This window comes from Myotis daubentonii, chromosome 12 (genome assembly GCF_963259705.1).
Source record: "Myotis daubentonii chromosome 12, mMyoDau2.1, whole genome shotgun sequence".
Taxonomy (NCBI): Eukaryota; Metazoa; Chordata; class Mammalia; order Chiroptera; family Vespertilionidae; genus Myotis; species Myotis daubentonii.
In genome coordinates, this window is record NC_081851.1 from 33,889,143 (window position 1) to 33,907,076 (window position 17,934).

Sequence of the window (17,934 nt, forward strand, 5' to 3'; positions counted from 1 at the left end):
CGCGTCTCTAAAGAACTCCCAGGGCTGTGCTGCAAGTGTCCTTCCTTCACTTCTTCACCAGTAACATGGCGATAGGAAGGTGCCACAGGTCCTGGTGAGGCAGCGGCAGCGGAGATAAGTACCTATAAAGACGCAAACAAACCATCAGCAGTCGGATGCTGTGGGAGTCAGCAGGAAGCAGTGACGACAAATGAATGAGCGTGTCTGGGTGGGACCCAGGCCTCCCAGAGGCCCCACTGGCTTCCCTTGCTGGGTAAGCAGAGGCCTTGAGACTTCTGGATGGCAGGCACAGGCTGCGGGAGTCCACGCATCGGCGTTCCCAGGTTTCTCCTGCCCACACAGGCTTCCCGAGACTTCATTTCATGGCCCATCTGGGCATTGCTCTCTGGGAACCGAATCCCCTCCCTTCCTGTTCCAGACAGGCTGTCCTCAGACTTCACTGACGAGGGCCCATGCGGACACATCCCACTCTAGCTGTTTTGTGGGTTTTGGCTGACAGGAGGGAAGAGGAAGCATGTGTCTTTGATCTTTTACCCGTTGCTTTCCTTTCTGCTACGGCCCTGGGAGGTCGGTTTCTCTGGCCGTCTGGTTCAAATTCCAGGTTTAATTGGCTGTGGGCTTTGCCCTCTCAGGGTTGGTATCCCATCTCTATAGGGATCCAGACAAACATCACCAAGGCACTCTGCTCAGTGGTTCATGGTGACACCAGGTGCAGTGCGTGCTGTGACCTCCTGGGCGTGTGATGCTCTCTGATGGTTGTTGTGCCATTTCTGTTTTCTTTCAGAGCCCGAGAAGCCAACTGGGGCCAAACAAGTTTCGGGACCTGTACTGCTGGGTACTAATGTCACCAGAGATGAACTGTTCTTGCCAGAGATTCCTCTGTTCCTGACAGCACACCTCCCCCAGGTAGCTAAGGGGCAATGAGATTTCTTACCAGCCTCTGCACACTATGATGTAATAAGACAGTTCCCTGCATGGGGGCTTACATACCAGGGGTGCTCACTGTTGATACTGCAATTTAAGATGAAATGTATCATCACGAGGTACATTTCACTTTATACATTCAGTGATTACACTCGATGTAAATGAATCGAGAGAAGATGAATTTGCAGCATTGGAAATGAGGTTACCTTTAACATGAAAGCCAGTGAAAAATAGCATACAATGCATGCAATCAGCCATTCAATCTAGAAGGCAGTACCCATAGGATGGGTTGTTATCTTCATCAAGGAGACCAGCATGTGTTCAGGAAGGCAAAATTCTGAGATGTGAGCCATCTCTTTTCAATCATGTTGCAGTTTGTCAGCAATTAGGTGAAGGAGCTTTGGGTCACAGGTGAAAGGAACCTGTCAGAAGGGAAGATTTATAAGAATTGGTAGGCTCTGTCCAATGAGAGCATGCTGCGATGCTGGTTGAATGGGCCTAGAGTTTTCTCTAGACCTGATTTTCCCCCAGAATAGTGTAAGATTATCCAAGGGGTCGTCACTAGAAGAAGAAAGCCCTAGCTTTGGAAATCTACAGCTCCTTAGTCCTAACTTTGCCCTCACTAAGATAATCCCCAGGGTCACATTATCTGGAGGAGGACTTGATCTAGATCTTGTGGCAGGTGGCTCTCCAGTTATCCTATATAATAAAAGGCTAATATGCAAATTGTCCCCTCCACCGGGAGTTCAAAAGGGGACGGCCCTTCCCCCTGGCTGGTCCCACCCCACATCAGTCCTGATAGGGGTGGGCTGGCTGGACCCTGCCTGTGCATGAATTCGTGCACCAGCTTCTAGTGAATGAATAAGCTGGTATTGGTTGATGTTCTGTTCTCTTGAGGGCTTGGTTAATGTGAGTTGTTCTCCCAGAACCTGTTCATTCTGGTTGCTGGGAACACTGAGTTGCTGGCCCAGGGCTTGGATTTGTGATACCCTGATCAAGGCTGCCAGAAGCTGCCATGCAGCCTGTCTCTCTGACACATTTCTGATTGTATTGGTGATGTGCATGAGGTTCGCAAACACTGAGGGGCACTTAGACTGGTCGGTGAAGTAATGATGTTTGTTCTAGAACCGGGTTTCTTAACCTGAAGATATTAATATCTTGAGCCAGATAGTTCTTTGTTGGCGGGGGGAGGGCTCTTGTGCACTGTAGGATGTTTAGAAGTGTCCTTGCTCCCTACCCACTAGATGCCACATCAACCCTCACTGCAATTGTGGCAGCCAAAAATGTCTCCAGACATTGTCAAATGTCCCCTGGGGGGCAAACTGCCCAAAGTTGAGAATCACTGTTCTAGGAGCTATAGCCAGTGACAAGGAGCTTCCTTGAAGAATAGAGCACAAAACTGCACTTTGGGGTGGATCAGTGCTTCATGCCCCTTACCTTTATGTTGGTAGATGTATTAATCAGGGTTCCCCAGAGAAATAGAACCAGTGGGATGGAGATTATATATATATATATATATATATATATATATATATATATATATATATATATATATATATAATTATTTTTTAATCCTCACCCAAGGATATTTTTCCATTGATTTTTAGAGAGAGTAGAAGAGAGAGGGAAAGAGAGAGAAACATCAACGTGAAGGAGACACATCGACTGGTTGCCTCCTGTACGTGCCCTTGACCAGAATTGAACTCGGGACCTTTTGGTCTGCAGGCCAACGCTCTATCCACTGAGCCAAACCGGCTAGGGCTATATATGGATTTATTATGAGGAAGTGGCTCATGTAATCACAAAGGCTGAAAAGCCCGAGTCTGCAGGCCTGCGAGCCAGGGGAGCTGATGGCCTGCAGCCCAATCTGAGGGCCAGAGAAGATGAGATGAGATGGGATGTCTCAGCCCAAACAGTGAGGCAGGAAACAAGGAGCAAATCCCCTCTTCCTCCTCCTTTGGATCTCTGCAGGCCCTCAGCAGATTGGATGATGCCCACTACGCTGGCGGGGGCCAGCTACTTTCGTGAGTCCATCAATTCTAATCCTAATCTCATCTGGAAACACCCTCACAGACACACCCAGAAATAATGCTCGATCTGGACGCCCCATGGCCAGTCAAGTTAACCCATAAAATTAACCATCACAGGAGGAGGTGGGGTAATGTTTTAATTAGAGGGCAAACTGCCAGTGGAAAATGTGCAGAGCTACCTGGAGCTGTTCCACGACTCCTAAGGGAGGGCTCAGGGAGAAGAAGGGTTGAAGCACAGGGTTTGGGGTTCTTTACTCCTCTGACTTCTCATTGACTTGTCTCACTGGCAGCTCTCCCGAACAGGAGCTCCTCTGCCCAGTCCTGCCCTCGGTCTTGGTGTCCTCCCTATGGTGCTCTGAGCCAGTTGGAGAATGAACTGTATAGCAGGGCCAGCGAGGAGTGCTCTCCTGATCAGATTTATAAAGGAGGCACTAAGCGAAACTCCACCTGAGCCTGTGCTGTTATAGCATTTTAGTGCTCAGGCTGAAGTGGATTACAGATCTACTGGGAAAACTCTGCTGGCCATCTTGTACAATGAGACTTTGATTCCGAGGGTCTTGGGTGGTGTCTAGGATTATGCAGATCTAACAAGCTCTCTAGTGGTGTCAATGCTGCTGGTCCTTGAACTGTATTTGAGGAGTAAGAACTAGACCAGAGGTCTGGAAACTATGGTCCGTAGGCCAAATTGGGTCCACTTATTTTCAAAAATAAATTTTTTTAAAAAAAAATATATTTTATTGATTTTTTACAGAGAGGAAGGGAGAGAGACAGAGAGTTAGAAACATCGATCAGCTGCCTCCTGCTCATCTCCTACTGGGGATGTGCCCGCAACCCAGGTACATGCCCTTGACCGGAATCGAACCTGGGACCCTTCAGTCCGCAGGCCAACGCTCTATCCACTGAGCCAAACTGGTTTCGGCCAAAAATAAATTTTTATTGGAACACTGCAGTACTTACTCCTTTACATATTGTCTATGGTGGCTTTTGTACCACAATGACAAGGTTGAGTAGCTGAGACAGATTCCATGGCCCTCAAAGTTTGAAATACTCACTCTCTGGCCCTACAGTAAAGATGTCCTGACCGCTACTCTCGAGGCTGACTTTTGCCACTCTGTCCTGATTATCTTTAGGGTGGGCCACCTAGAGGTTGTTTTTCTTCACCCTTGGCCTGCTTTCTTTTCCCTCTTCCTCCTGCCTCTGGCTCTTGCAGGCCTCTCGGTTAGCACCTGGGGCATGAGGAGAGGCAGGAAGAATTTCTGTGCCACTTAAAGCTTCCATCTTGCACGTGGACCTCTCATAGACCTGAGGAAGGGCTCTACTTGGCACCCGGCTCAGTCAGTCAGTCCCGGTATCCTTTTAGAGTTCAAGGCGGCTCACCCTCAGACCTGTTCAGAAATATGCTCTGAGACTTAAGCATACACAGCTCAGGCCTAATTGTTCTTTCTGTTTTCCAACCAGCAAGTCAGCTAGAATTCACTTAGAGCCTCCTTTCATTAGCACTGAGTTAGGTGCTTGAGTAAAAGGATTTATATGATGCCTCTTCAGTCTTGGGGACAGACATGTAAACTGATCATTCTAATTAGTATGCCATAGGTGCACTATTAGAAGAATATTGGGATACTGATAGCAAAAAAAAAAAAAAAAAAAAAAGAGTCAGAAGGATTTGGAGCTTCACTGCAATAGACTTTTTTTAAATTATGAAATTTTATTAAATTTTACACAAACACATTTTTGCATTTATTGATGCAATATGTTTTTATCTATTAATCTATAAATGTGATAGATTTTTAACTACTTACTATCCAATTTTTGATATGTGAGATAATATTTTTTTCTAAAAATCAAGCCATATTCATAGTCTGATATAAAGTAGAATGTTATTGTCTTCAACTGTAATATCACTACAAAATAATTCTGATACCATTCCTGTTAACACCAAAATCTGATATCAGGATTTGTTATATGAATTAACATTCAAAATTTCCTGTTGTGCATCATCAACACCTTATTTTTTATTAATTTTAAAATTTGTGGAAAATACATGTAACATAAAATTTACCATCCTAACCATTTTAAGTGTATAGTTCAGTGACATTAAGTACATTTACATTGTTGTGCAACCATCATCCATCTCCAGAATACTTTTCTTCTTACAAAACTGAAACTTTGTACTGTGTACCTATTAAACAATAACTTCCCATCCCCCTCTGACCCTCACCACAGACAACTACCATTTTACTTTCTGTCTCTATGAATCTGATGTTTCTAGGTACTACTTCATATAAGTGGAATCATACAGTACTTATTCTTTTGTGATTGGTTTATTTCACTTAGCACAGTGTCCTCAGGGTTCATCCATGTTGCAGCCTTTGTCAGAATTCCCTTCCTTTTAAGGCTATGAGTAGTAGATACCACATTTGGTTTATTCATTCATCTGTGGCTGGACTACACTGTTTTGATTACTACAGCTTTGAAATAAGCTTTGAAATCAGGAAGTGTGAGATTTTTAACTTAGTTCTTTTTCAATATCGTTTGTCTGTTTGGGATTCCTTGAGATTCCGTGTGAATTTTAGTATGGAATTTTCTATTTCTGCAAAACAAATCATTGGGATTTGGGGACTGCCATAGGACTTTTGAATTCTCTCTTAAAGGAAACATTTGCCACACAGGTGAAGGGAGGTGGGCATTTTAGGCCAAAGAACGAGCACAATCAAATGCACAAAAAGATAAAAAGGGCTTGATGTATTTGGGGCACTAAAAAAAATCTGAAATTTTTGGAGCATTAGGCAGGCTTGTATCTCTGTATATATGTGTGTAGCTGTAGACTCTGGTAGGAGATGAATTGGGAGCTGAGGTAAGGATCGGATTTTGTGGAAGTGGATGTGTGTTGTATTAAGTGTAATGGGGATTAGTGAAAGGGTTGGGCGGTGGAGCGAAGTGGTCAGATTTACACATTATCAAGATGACCCTGTTGGTGAGAGTGGGTGCTAGATGGAGCAGGAAGTAGGTGTCGGCCAAAGGCCTAGGGAGGAGACTGGTGCACAACTCCCAGAAATGAAATGATGAGATTTGCTCTATGGTAGAACGAGTGAGAAGAGATAAGAGGGAACAGGTCTGAAATAGCCTGGTCCCTCTATAGGTGGAATCATGGAAATGTGGGCGGGCCCTAGCGCCCAAGTTCTTGGGGCATTTTAGAATGGGAACCACGTTGGCAGGTCTGGAGTAGCCAGCTCAGACTCATTGCCAAGGACACACATTGGGTGATCTGTGGGATGAGGCAAGCTGATCAAAGTACACAGGTGCAGTGGGTGCAGGGGAAGCAGAGCCCGGCGGAGAGCCAGCTGGGCGTGGGGTGACAGGGCAGTGATTAAAGTGACCGTGGGCAAAGGCAAACAGGGAGGATACAATAAAAAGTACCAGGAAAGGTGAGGGAGGAGTGCTAAAATGTAAAGTTGGGAAGATACGGGGAAGAGAAAGGAGAAAGGCCAGGCAAAACAGAGACATAGGAGGTGCTCCCTTCCTGGAAAGCCAAGAAGCTCACCAGAGCAGAGAGGACAGGACCTAGATGCCTGGTGGGAGGCTGGCTGGCATTTAGGAGCCTAGCTCTTTGTGTTGGGCCCGGGATACCTGGAACACAGCCTCAGGACAGAGGGATGTGTTCTCACCACTCACTTTGTGTTTCCAAACAGAAGAGAAGAGAGGGAGGGGCCACACTGATCCCGCTGAAGCATCTCCGGGAGGCACCCCTGGATGCCACGTGGAGGCTGCCCTTCCGCCGCAGCACGGAGCCTCTGACTGCCCAGCGCATGGACATGGCTCTACTCAGCAGCATCCTGGCCACCTATTCCTTTATCTCAGGTAGCTCTCCGGTCTCAGCTGGGCCGGGGCTGAGGCCTGGGGCTGGGTCCAGGGGGCATCCAGGAGAGAAATGCTGTGCAATGATAGCAGAGGGGCTCTGCTGTGCTGACTTATGAGATGAAAGGTCCTGTGTTTTGAGAGTGAAGTATGGCAGTCTCTAATTGGGCAGATGGGGTGACAAGAGCTTATCTTGCTGAAAATATTTGGTTTCCTTTTGGGCTTAAAAGAGTGAATGAAGTAGCTTGGGCTATTGTGTGCATCTTTTACATTTAACTCTGATGTGAAAGACCTGGATGGAGTATCCTCAGCCTGGCCTCTTTCTGTGCAGTGGTTCTCAATCCCACCCAGTGTGCGTGTGCATGTGTGTGCATGTGCATGTGTGCACGCATGCATGTGCATGTGTCCTGAGTTCCAGGGCTGTGTGAGGTGTTTCATAACCTTCTGGGAGACATGGAGACAGAAGGTGTGTGGGTCTGGGAGAGTCTGCTATTTGTCCCATCCCTGGGTCAAAGTTGTTCTCTTTTCGGAGGATGGCTGACTTTCTGCTCAAGATCATTTCTTGGGAACAGATGCTCTTCATCTGGAGTCATTCAAGAACACATGGAAATATACCTGAGTCAAGCTGACATTTAGAAAAAATACATGACAATGCTTACTGGCTTGAATGACCAAACGGATTTCCTACTGCTTGAGTGCGTTTTTAATTGTTTGCTGGTTTGTTTTTACTTCGTTCTGCTTCACCTGAGCTCTCTGGATGTTGCATAGAAGGAAAGGGGCTGGAGTTCCAATTGACATCCTCTGGGCGAGGACTGGCTTTGCTTTCTAGTTCTCTAACCAGGGTCGGTATGCGGGGACTTCAGAGTTCAGACGCAAAGCCTGGCATTTCGACTTACAATGGAAACTGTGAGCCAGGGCTGGGGATAAGGGAAGCTCGTGGCTTCTCTTTGTGAGATGATCTTGGATGGCGTGCAACCTGATTTTAGAAAGGAGGGCTTCTCAGGGCATACCGGGCTGGTCCTTTCCGTTTCGCAAGATGCAACATGTGGTCCGCACGTGCCTCCAGTCCAGGCTCCTCCCTTCTCGGAACAGCACAGACCCCGCCCTCACTCAGCTCCTTGCCTCCCCAGGGAAGGAAGCTCAGTGCCTGGGGCCTCCCTTCCCTGGCGCCCACCATCAGAGGCACCCCAGCTTTGCTCTTGCTTCAAGGCAATTGTTGGGGAAAAGGACACCGGGGCTGGAAAAGAGATGTTTGAAACTCTGGCCCCATGCTTTTACAAGCAATTGAATATGGCCCCTCAACTCTATAGTGAAGACACCCCTGAAATGAAGTGTGTGTCAGAGAGAGTCTGGAGTTTTCAAGGCCTCAAAGGACACTTGCAAATCAGCTGTTGCAAAAAAAATATCTCTGGTGAGAGCAAACAGGGTACTGGACTTTGGAACTCTTCTGGGCACAGGAGGTTCCTGGCAGCCTTCCATTTTGGCCAACAGGACCCTGAGTTGTGACCATCGAGCGTGGTAACTCATTGAATAGCTTGGTGTTTACCGGGTGTCTTGTGATCTTGTTAAAGCTGAAAGGGTGCTTGGCCCTATTTTGCTCTCTCTTCAACTTTTCTCCTTCCCACCCCATATTCTGGAATTAAATACTGCTTGAGATGCAGGAAGACAATGCTTCTATTAAGTGAGTATGGGCTAAGATAAAAAGAGGATACAAGGCCATGGAAAGTTGAGTGGCTAAAATAAAATGCGCTCAATCCAATCAATAGATGTGATGGGCGAACATCGATTCTGATTTTGATGGGGAACATTGCCTGACTGTAAAGGAAATGAATGAAGAAACTGTAAAATGTGAAGGTAAATGTAACAGATACAAATACATTGTTGTTTTAAAAGAAGAAATAGAATAAACGGAGCAGAAGCGATAAGATAAGTTTGCTGGAAGAAAATTATAGAAAATTTCCTAACCTTGCGGCTCTCTCATGATCTCATTCTGCTGTGTCTGGCTTTCAACTACAGGGAGCCCTGACCCTTCCCAGCACATCCGTTATCTCTTATCTTGTCCCATGTGATCCATTATTTCAGCAACAAACCTGCTAGTACACATAATTCTCTTATTCCTTTGTGCAGGGTCTGATTAAATCAAGCAAATACAAACTCTGAGTGAATCTTACTTTCTCCGCTTTCTCCCTCTGCACTCCAATAACCAAATGCTGGTCCAACTTTGCAGATTGACCTCATTAGAAATGCATGGTCTCCAACCTCAGCTGAGCCTTTCAAACAGGGTTTGAGTCTCTGTGTTTGCTTTTGGATACATCCTGTTCCCATTCTTCACAATAGCCAATTCAAACCATGAACATTCCAATACTTTTAAGTATCTGCTGATCAAAACATGCCCTCAAATTAAATGGCAAATGCAAACTAAGAAATGTAGCATTGACAGAGGGTTAAAGTTTATAACATATAAAGAGCTCTTACAAATCAATAAAAGGTAAATATACCAAAAGAAAAGTGGACAAAGGACAAGAATCAGCAGTCTACCAAAGAAAAAATACAAATGGCCGATAAAGCACAAACAGCTCAAATTCTAGCACTTAAACCAGCGGTTCTCAACCTGTGGGTCGCGACCCCTTTGGTGGTCAAACGACCCTTTTCACAGGGGTTGCCTAAGACCATCCTGCATATCAGATATCTACATTACGATTCATAACAGTAGCAACATTACAGTTATGAAGTAGCAACGAAAATAATTTTATGGTTGGGTCACAACATGAGCAACTGTATTTAAAGGGCCAGAAGGTTGAGAACCACTGACTTAAACAAATGCAAAATGAAAGCATCAATCAGATTAACATTTTATTTTACAAATTTCTCAAAGATTAAGTTATTTAACTTCTGTTTGGGGGAAAGTGTGGGGAGGTGAGTACTCGTATGTAGTGCCGATGGGATTGTAAATTGCTATAACGTCTCTAGAGAATGATTTAGGAGCATCTGGCAAAAGTCTTAAAAACACATATACCATATAGCAAGCAAATCCGCATCTCAGAACTTATCCTGAGGAAATAATTAAGGATATGGGCGAAAATTTTATAATGAGGACAGTTGATCTCAGAACCATTTATAATAGTAAAAATACCAGAAAATTGAATGAATTTTAACTGAAGTAGAAAGATGTTTATGGTATGTTGTTAACTGAATAAGGCCTGTTATCATTCAGCATTTGAGGTATAATACCATGTATGTGTGTGCATTTGCATGTACATGTAATCACATTTTACTGTGAATTATACCTGGATGCTGGGTTTGTGTGAGTATGTCTGTGTATTTTTAATTTTATTTTGCTTAGCTATATTTTAAGTATTCTATACTTCATTGATACTACTTAAGTAATAAGTGGCGTTATTTTATTGGCACTTAAATTTTTGGATTCTATCATACACATATTTTTTAAATTACTGCTATCTTACTCTTTTCTCACTTTCAAATTGTGTATCTAAATGCCTTTTACATTACCAGTTGGATGTGCCATAAGCATTTGAAATTCAGCCTAGCCTAGAATGGAATATTGTTCTTCTCTTTAAACGTGCTCCTTCTTTCGTGTACCATCTAGGGCAGTGCTGGCGAACCTATGACACGCGTGTCAGAGGTGACACGTGCACTCATTTTTTTGGTTGATTTTTCTTTGTTAAATGGCATTTAAATATATAAAATAAATATCAAAAATATAAATCTTTGTTTTACTATGGTTGCAAATATCAAAAAATTTCTATATATGACACGGCACCAGAGTTAAGTTCGGGTTTTTCAAAATGCTGACTCACCGAGCTCAAAAGGTTCGCCATCACTGGTCTAGGGTACTACCTACACAAGAAATATAATTTTTAGCCTTTGATACACCTTCTTCATTGCCTATATCCAATTGCTTAGGGTTGGTCCATTTTGCCTCTTAATGTGTCCTCTCCCCTTTATTCTCACCGCTACTGAGATGGTTCAAGCCCATCATGTTTTTGTCTGCCTGGCCATAATGGCATTTCCTATGACATCTGCATCCATTCTTGCTCCATAGATTGTATTTTGTAGCAAAATGATCTTTTCAAAATGTAGGTGTGATGATCCACTTCTTTTTATTGTTTAGAATTCTTTAGTGGATCCTCACTATTGCCCGGATAAAACCCAAAAACTTTTGTGTGATTTCACAATTATAGAATTGTTTTCAGCTACATATAATAGAAAACCTTAACTTGGTGGCCTAAACACACAGGAATTATCTTACCCACAAAACAAGAAGTCTGGAGGTAGGTGCTTGCTAGCATTAGTCCATGGACTTAAATATGTAGGGGTGAACCTCAGTGTGATTTTCATGGCTTTTCTTTCCAATTTTAGTATATGTGCTGCCGAAGCGAGCACTTCATGGCTTTTCTTTTATGCTTGCCATCTCCTGGCTGCAAAGTGGCTGCTGCTGCTGTTGTCTTCATTCAAGAGCAAAAGAAGGCAGTGAAAGGAAGGATTTTCCAGTCCATCTACTCTCATACTGGTATTTCATTGGCAGGAAATGTGTCACATGGCCATCTCTAGCTGCAAGAGAGGAAGGAAAAATGAGAATCTTCGCTTTTTTAACCTCTGAACCTGTGGTTCACAATCAGGGGTGATTTTGCCCTATGGTGGGATTTTAGGCAACGTCTGGAAACACTGTTGGTTGTCACAACTGGAGCAGGGAGGGGTGGCTGCCACTGATATCTAGCAGGTAGAGAAACAAATTTGCAATTTGCACAGGACAACCCCTGCACCAAAGAATTACCTGGTTAAAGATACCAATAATGCTGGAGTTGGAAGAACATGCTCTAGAGTAGAGGCAAGCCAGGGAGAAGGGGCTTGGGGATGAGGTACTCCAATCTGCAGTTTGTTTCGTGCCTTCCCAGAGCTTTTCCTGTCTGACCTTGACATTTCCATGTCCTTGTTTAGCTATAGCCCTCCCTGACCAAGGCCTCGCTCTAGTCCTTTTAAACCATTTGCCAGAGCTTTCCTTGCCTCTTTGCTTTTGCACAATCATTTTTTTTCCCCTCAAGAATTCTTCCCTCCAGGCCTGGACCGGCTAACTCGCTCCCAGTCTTCAGGACTCTCAGTGTCATATTCTCCCTTCACTCCCCGCTTGGGCTTAGGGGCCCACCTGTGTTCTCCACACACAATTGTTTTGTTTCCCTCTATCTTAGCACATGGATTGGAGGAGTTACCGTTTCTTGTTTCAACAATTTGCAAGCAACCCCTTGGGATCCTACCACAATAATTTATAATGAGAGTGATCATTTTGTTAATAATAATAACCGCAAAAATAACTTATAATAAGGTTGTTAGAAAATTTAAATGGAATAATTGCTTTTTTAAAATTAATTTTTTAAAAAAATCAATGGAAAAAGTATACTCTGGTGAAGATTAACTAAAATAAATAAAATTTTAAAAAAGATAAATATTACCAAATTGCCATTTAAAGAGTTTTATCAGTTTACTCTTTATAAGAAGTATGAGAGGTCCTGCAATAGTATTTTCAAACTGATGAATTTTCAACAGCCTGATAGAAGAAAAATAACATTCAAATGTCATTTAATTTCTGTTTTTCTAGGTCACGGGTCAGCATACTTTTCCTGTGAAGGGTCAGATCGTAAAGATTTTCAGCTTTGCAGGCTGTAGGGTCTCTGTTCTAACTGTTCAACTCTGCAAAGTAGCCTGAGAAAACATAAATGAATGGGCATGGCTCTGTGCCAATAATGCAACTAGCTGGCCAGGTTTGGCTTGTGAGCCACAGTGTGCCAACCCCTGCTGTAGGCGAGCATCTTTTCATATGTTTAAGGACCATTTGTACTTCTTATTCTGTGAACTATTCATATCTTTTGTCCATTTTCTTTATTGGTTGTTGCTCTTTTTCTTAATGCTCTCCCTAAGTGCTCTTTATATATCAGTCCTTTGCCTCTGATACATATTTCAAATATTTTTCCTATTTGGCATATGTCATTTGACTTTGCTTATAGTAATTTTTTTTCAATTCAGAAGTTTTGGGGGATCATGTTTTTTTATTTAACCAATATTCTTTGCCAGTGCAGCAGTGTGGGCATGTAGCAGTTAGCCAGAAAATGAATCACTTTTCCTATGAGCTTGTCATGAATAAGGTGGTCTCTTCTCAGCAGGGGACCCTTACCCACCATAACTCAATCATTTCATTAATTTGGGGATTTTAGAAAGTACTGTAGTTTCTGTTTTACATTATTTCCCTTTATACTGGGAATCCTGTGAGGGCTGAGAACCTTTATGGCTCTAGCCCCAAAGGCATTTCAGACCCACAGTAAATTTTTGTGGAATAAATAAAGGAACTATTTATTGACCTATAAAATTTTGGGGGGAATTTTAGCAGTGGAATATCCCCTCCTGGAGAGGGTTTGGTGAAAGTGGTACTTTCATACACAACTAAGGGTAAGATCAATGAATGTATCTGAAAAGCCACTTGGCAATATGTATCAAAAGGTATAAAAGTATGTATTCCGTTTGATACAGATATTCCTTTTCTGAGGATCCATCATAAGGCAGTAAGTAAAAGAAACAAGCAAAATTAGAAGAGTGTGAAGCACAAAAATATTTCTTCCATCCTCATTTTTAATTTTTAAAAGTAGCCACTTAAATATCCAAAGATAGAAAATGCTTTTTGTAACTTGGGGTGTATTCACGGGGTAGAATGCTATGTAGCCATTGTGAGGCCTCAGTGAGGGGAAGATGATGGACCAGTAAAGAAAGATGCTGGACTCTGTAGGAGATGTGCATCCTTGAGGGAGGGAGGAATAGGTGGAGCGCAGGAGATTTTTAGGGCAGTGAAAATACTCTACGTGACATGAAAACATGTCACTATACATTTGTCCAAACTCATAGATTGTACACCACCAAGAGGAAACCTTAGTGTAAACTATGAACTTTGGGTGAGAATGATGTGTCATACAGGTTCGTCAATTGCAACAAATGTACCACTCTGTCAGGGGGATGTTGATAATGGGAGAGGCTAGACATGTGTGGGGCTGGGATTATATGGGAAATCTCTGTACTATAATCAAGTAAATATAAATAAATATCTACAAATTTATATGAGGGAAAATAGAAGAGAAGGAAATTCACTTTACTACTACTCACTTTGTGAGATTACGGTGATTTTATAAATGTTTCCATCCTCTACTCGTTTAATGTTGTACTATTAATATATTGTAATTATATATTAATTACATATATAATATGTGTAATATATTATATATACACATACATACATCTACATACATATTTATCCGCATATAATAACACTATTAACTGGACTTGTAGAGCTTGTGTATTATTCATGATTTAATTCAGTAATTAAAGAGATATACGCCATAAGCAAGGCACTGTGCTGGATGCTCTGGGAATCCAACGTGACTCATGGATTTTGCCTTCAAATTTCTCACTGTTTATGTGGGGAAAATGATGGTTACATAACTGATTGTAATACAACTACGTAAAGTGCTGCCTAGTTTGGAGGGGCTAATTAATCACACTCTTCCTCCCTTTCAGACTCAAAGGAGCGGGAAGAGCGTCAGAATACAGTGTCAGCTCCTGCAGCCGTTAGGCCAGATCAGAGAATGGGTCAGGGCTTCTGTCTAGCTCCCCTGAATCCTAGGGCTGCGGGACTGCAGGTCTGTCCCGCTGCAGGTGAAGAAAAGTGAGTGGATGGGTCAGCAGGGTGGCCGGGCAGTGGGCAGACTCTCCGGGGGCCTGAGCAGGGGAGGATAAGGGAAGAGAAGGGAAAATGAAAGAGGTGAACGCACAGGAGCACACACCACAGCTCGCCTATGGGAGCAGTGCTTCTCCAACACGCCTTCTTCCTGGGAAACAGCAGGCCGGGGATGGGAGGAGGAGGAAAGAAGCTCCTCCAGCATCCGGGGAGGGGAGGGCAGGAGGGTTAGTGGGAGTCTTCACTTTTCTCTGCGGAGGGGCAGAGCCCCATTAAGAGACAGCCTGCTGTGCCTTACAGGTTCCGAGAAGGAATTATGCTGAATGCTCCCTGATTCCACACGGGCTCCCATTAGGATCATGAAGGCCTGTTTTTAACACTTTTTTTTTTTTCCCACTGAAGGGATGGCAGGCTTTGGGGCCCACAAGAAAATTCAGGGAGGGAATTAAAGGTTCCACCTGCAGGGCCACCAGCAGACCTGGCCTGGACTGGTGCTGCTCTCTGCCCCCTCGAGTCTGCAGGGTACTGTCTGGTCTGACCTCGGGGGTGCAAATGATATTAGCCCCAGGACCTCCACAGAGAGCCTCTTCCTGCCCAGGAAAACAATGACGCTGCAGGAAGCGAGATACAGCAATGCATGTATTTTTATTTATTGAGGGAAAACAGTGACAATAGCCCTCCCCACTCTGCTTCCTGGGCCATTAACAGCTGTCTGGATCTGCTCAAGACCAGGGTAGATCACTGGCCAAGAGGATGTGACCTGGAGCGGAGAAGAGAAAAACATAACCACGAGAGAGCTGCAGTTTTGATGTTTGCAGAAGAATGACGAAGAAAGACAAAACAGTTTATGCTAGCTCCGAAAATGAGCCCTGAGTAAACTCCCTGGTGCTTTGGGCTTGCTTTGAGCAGGCTTCTCTGGGAATCCCTGTCTGAGATTGCTGTAGGCAAAAGAGGATGTTTTCTGATCGGCTGGCAGGACAGGATGGACTAGTTAAGCTAGAGGGAGAACAGTGGTTTCCAAGGTTCAGTTCAGTAACCGTCAAAGTTAACCTTTATAACAGGTGGGGTGAGGACAGGGTATGAAAGAAGACAGAGACAGACACTCAGAGGGATGTGAGGGTGGGATGAGAAAAGGAAGGAAAGTAGAGGGACAGAGGGAGGAAAACAGGTAGATTAGATAGATGGGTGGATGGGAAAGAGGGAGATAGAGATGATAGATGGTAGGTAGGTAGATAGATAGATAGATAGATATGAGAAGGAGAGGGAGGGAGGGAGGAAAGAAGAAAGAGAAAGGAAGAAGGAAAAGAGGAAGGAAAGAAAGAAAACAGCCCTTACCTGGTTTGGCTCAGTGGATAGAGCATCAGCCTGTGGGCTCAAGGGTCCCAGGTTGGATGCCCAGTCAGGGCACATGCCTGGATTGTGGGCTCGATCCCCAGTGTGGGGCGTGCAGGAGGCAGCCGATCAATGATTCTTTCATCATTGATGTTTCTATCTCTCTCTCCCTCCCCCTTCCTCTCTGAAATCAATAAAAAAAAATACTTTGAAAGAAAGAAAGAAAACAGTGAGTTATTTATTCAATGCCTCTCTTTGCCAGGATCTCGGATAATCCCTTTATGCTGGTCACCTGTCATACCTTTAACCTTTACCACAGTTGAGCAGGCTAGGTAGGTAGTGTTATTTTTGTTTGGAAGATGAGGCTGAGCTAAAGCTTCAAATGCCGGTCTGCCTGGTGGTTTTCCACTCTGGTCAAAGCATCGGTTTGCAAATCTTTTCTAGAAAGCCCTCTCAGAGCTCCATATCTCCACTTCACTTTTTTACTCACTTTTGTGTTTTCAGAGATCCTTCTTCATGCTCCTATTGCAGCACTTTCTCTGGTACTGGAACCAGTGGGTCACTTCCCTGCTGGAATGTTAAGCTCCTCCAGGCAAGAGCTCTCTGAATCCTCCCAGTGTTCACTGAGTATCAACTGGGCAGAGTCAGTTTCAGCCTCCTTCATTGCAATATGAGTCCCATCGTCACATTAGCTAACACCTCTAGCATGTCACACAGTTAGTATCACTGTTTTGTGCTAGAACAATTGAGATCTACTTACTCTCTTAGCAGCTTTGAAGTCTGTAATACAATATTGTTGTCTATAATCACTACGCTATGCATTAGCTCTCTAGGACTTATCTACTAATTGCAAATTTGTACCCTTAAACATCTCCCCAATTCTCCTGCACCACAGCTCCTGGGAATCAGCATTCTACTCTGTTATGAGTTTAACTTTTTAATCCACATATCAGTGATATGATACAGTATTTGTATTTGCTAATTTATCTCAATTTTAGCATAATGAACTCCAAATCCATTCATGTTGTTGCAAATGGCAGAATTTTTTCCTTTTTATGGCTGAATTTTCTTTATTTATTCTTCTGCTGATGGACATTTAGGCTGTTTCTATGTGTTGGTTATTGTGATTAATGCTGCCATGAATATGGGAATGCAGGTGTCTCTTTGAGATAGTGATTTCATCTTCTTTGCCCTTGATCATCTCAACAGAGGTAGAAAAAGCATTTGACAAACTACAGCATCTTTTGATGATAAAACCGTCAACAAATTAGGTATGAAAGGAACATACCACAATATAATAAAATCATAAATGCCAAACCCACAGCTAACATCATACGCATTGGTGAAAGCTTTCAATTGCATAAACAAAAGTTCCACCCTTTTACTTCCCTCTTTATATTTTTGCTATCACAATTTACCTCTTTTTATATTGTATATTAATTAACAGATTATAGTAGTTAGAGTTATTTTTATTACTCGTTTCCTTTAACCTTTATCTTATAGTTAAGTGGCTCACACACTCTCCTATTACAGAACTAGAGTTTTCTAAGTCTGACTGTATATTTACCTTTACCAGTGTGTTGTATACTTTCATATGTTTTCATGTCTCTAATTAGCATTTTTAAATTTCAGCTTGAAGAACTTCCAGCATTTCTTGTGATGAACTCCCTCAGCTTTTGTTTCTCTGGATAAAGTATTTCTCCTTCAGATCTGGATAGCTTTTCCAGATAGAGTATTCTTGGCTGACAACTATTTTCTTTTAACACTTTGAATATGTCATTCTACTTTCCTAGCTTGAAGGGTTTCTGCTGAGAAATTTGTGGACAACCTAATGGGGGTTCCTTTGGAGGTTGCAATATTTTCTCAGCTGCTTTCAGGATTCTTTCTTTTTCTTTGATTTTTGACAGTTTCATTATAATGTATCTTGGAGAAGGTCTTTTTGCATTGAGGTAGAAGGGTGATCTATTAGCTTTGGGAACTGGGATATCTAAGGCTCTCCCCAGGTTTGGGAAGTTCTCAACTACTACTTCTTTAAATAAACTTCCTGACTGCTTCATC

General features: G+C 43.1%; 1 protein-coding gene across 1 annotated transcript in view; it reads left to right on the forward strand.

Moving 5' to 3' along the window:
* Positions 1-17,934, forward strand: part of EVA1A (eva-1 homolog A, regulator of programmed cell death) — an 82,035-nt gene that overhangs the window by 59,567 nt on the left and 4,534 nt on the right. Inside the window, exons 4-5 of the mRNA XM_059660814.1 lie at positions 785-906; positions 6,644-6,812. Coding sequence (XP_059516797.1) covers positions 785-906; positions 6,644-6,812 — 291 coding nt within the window. The remainder of the gene's footprint in view (positions 1-784; positions 907-6,643; positions 6,813-17,934) is intronic.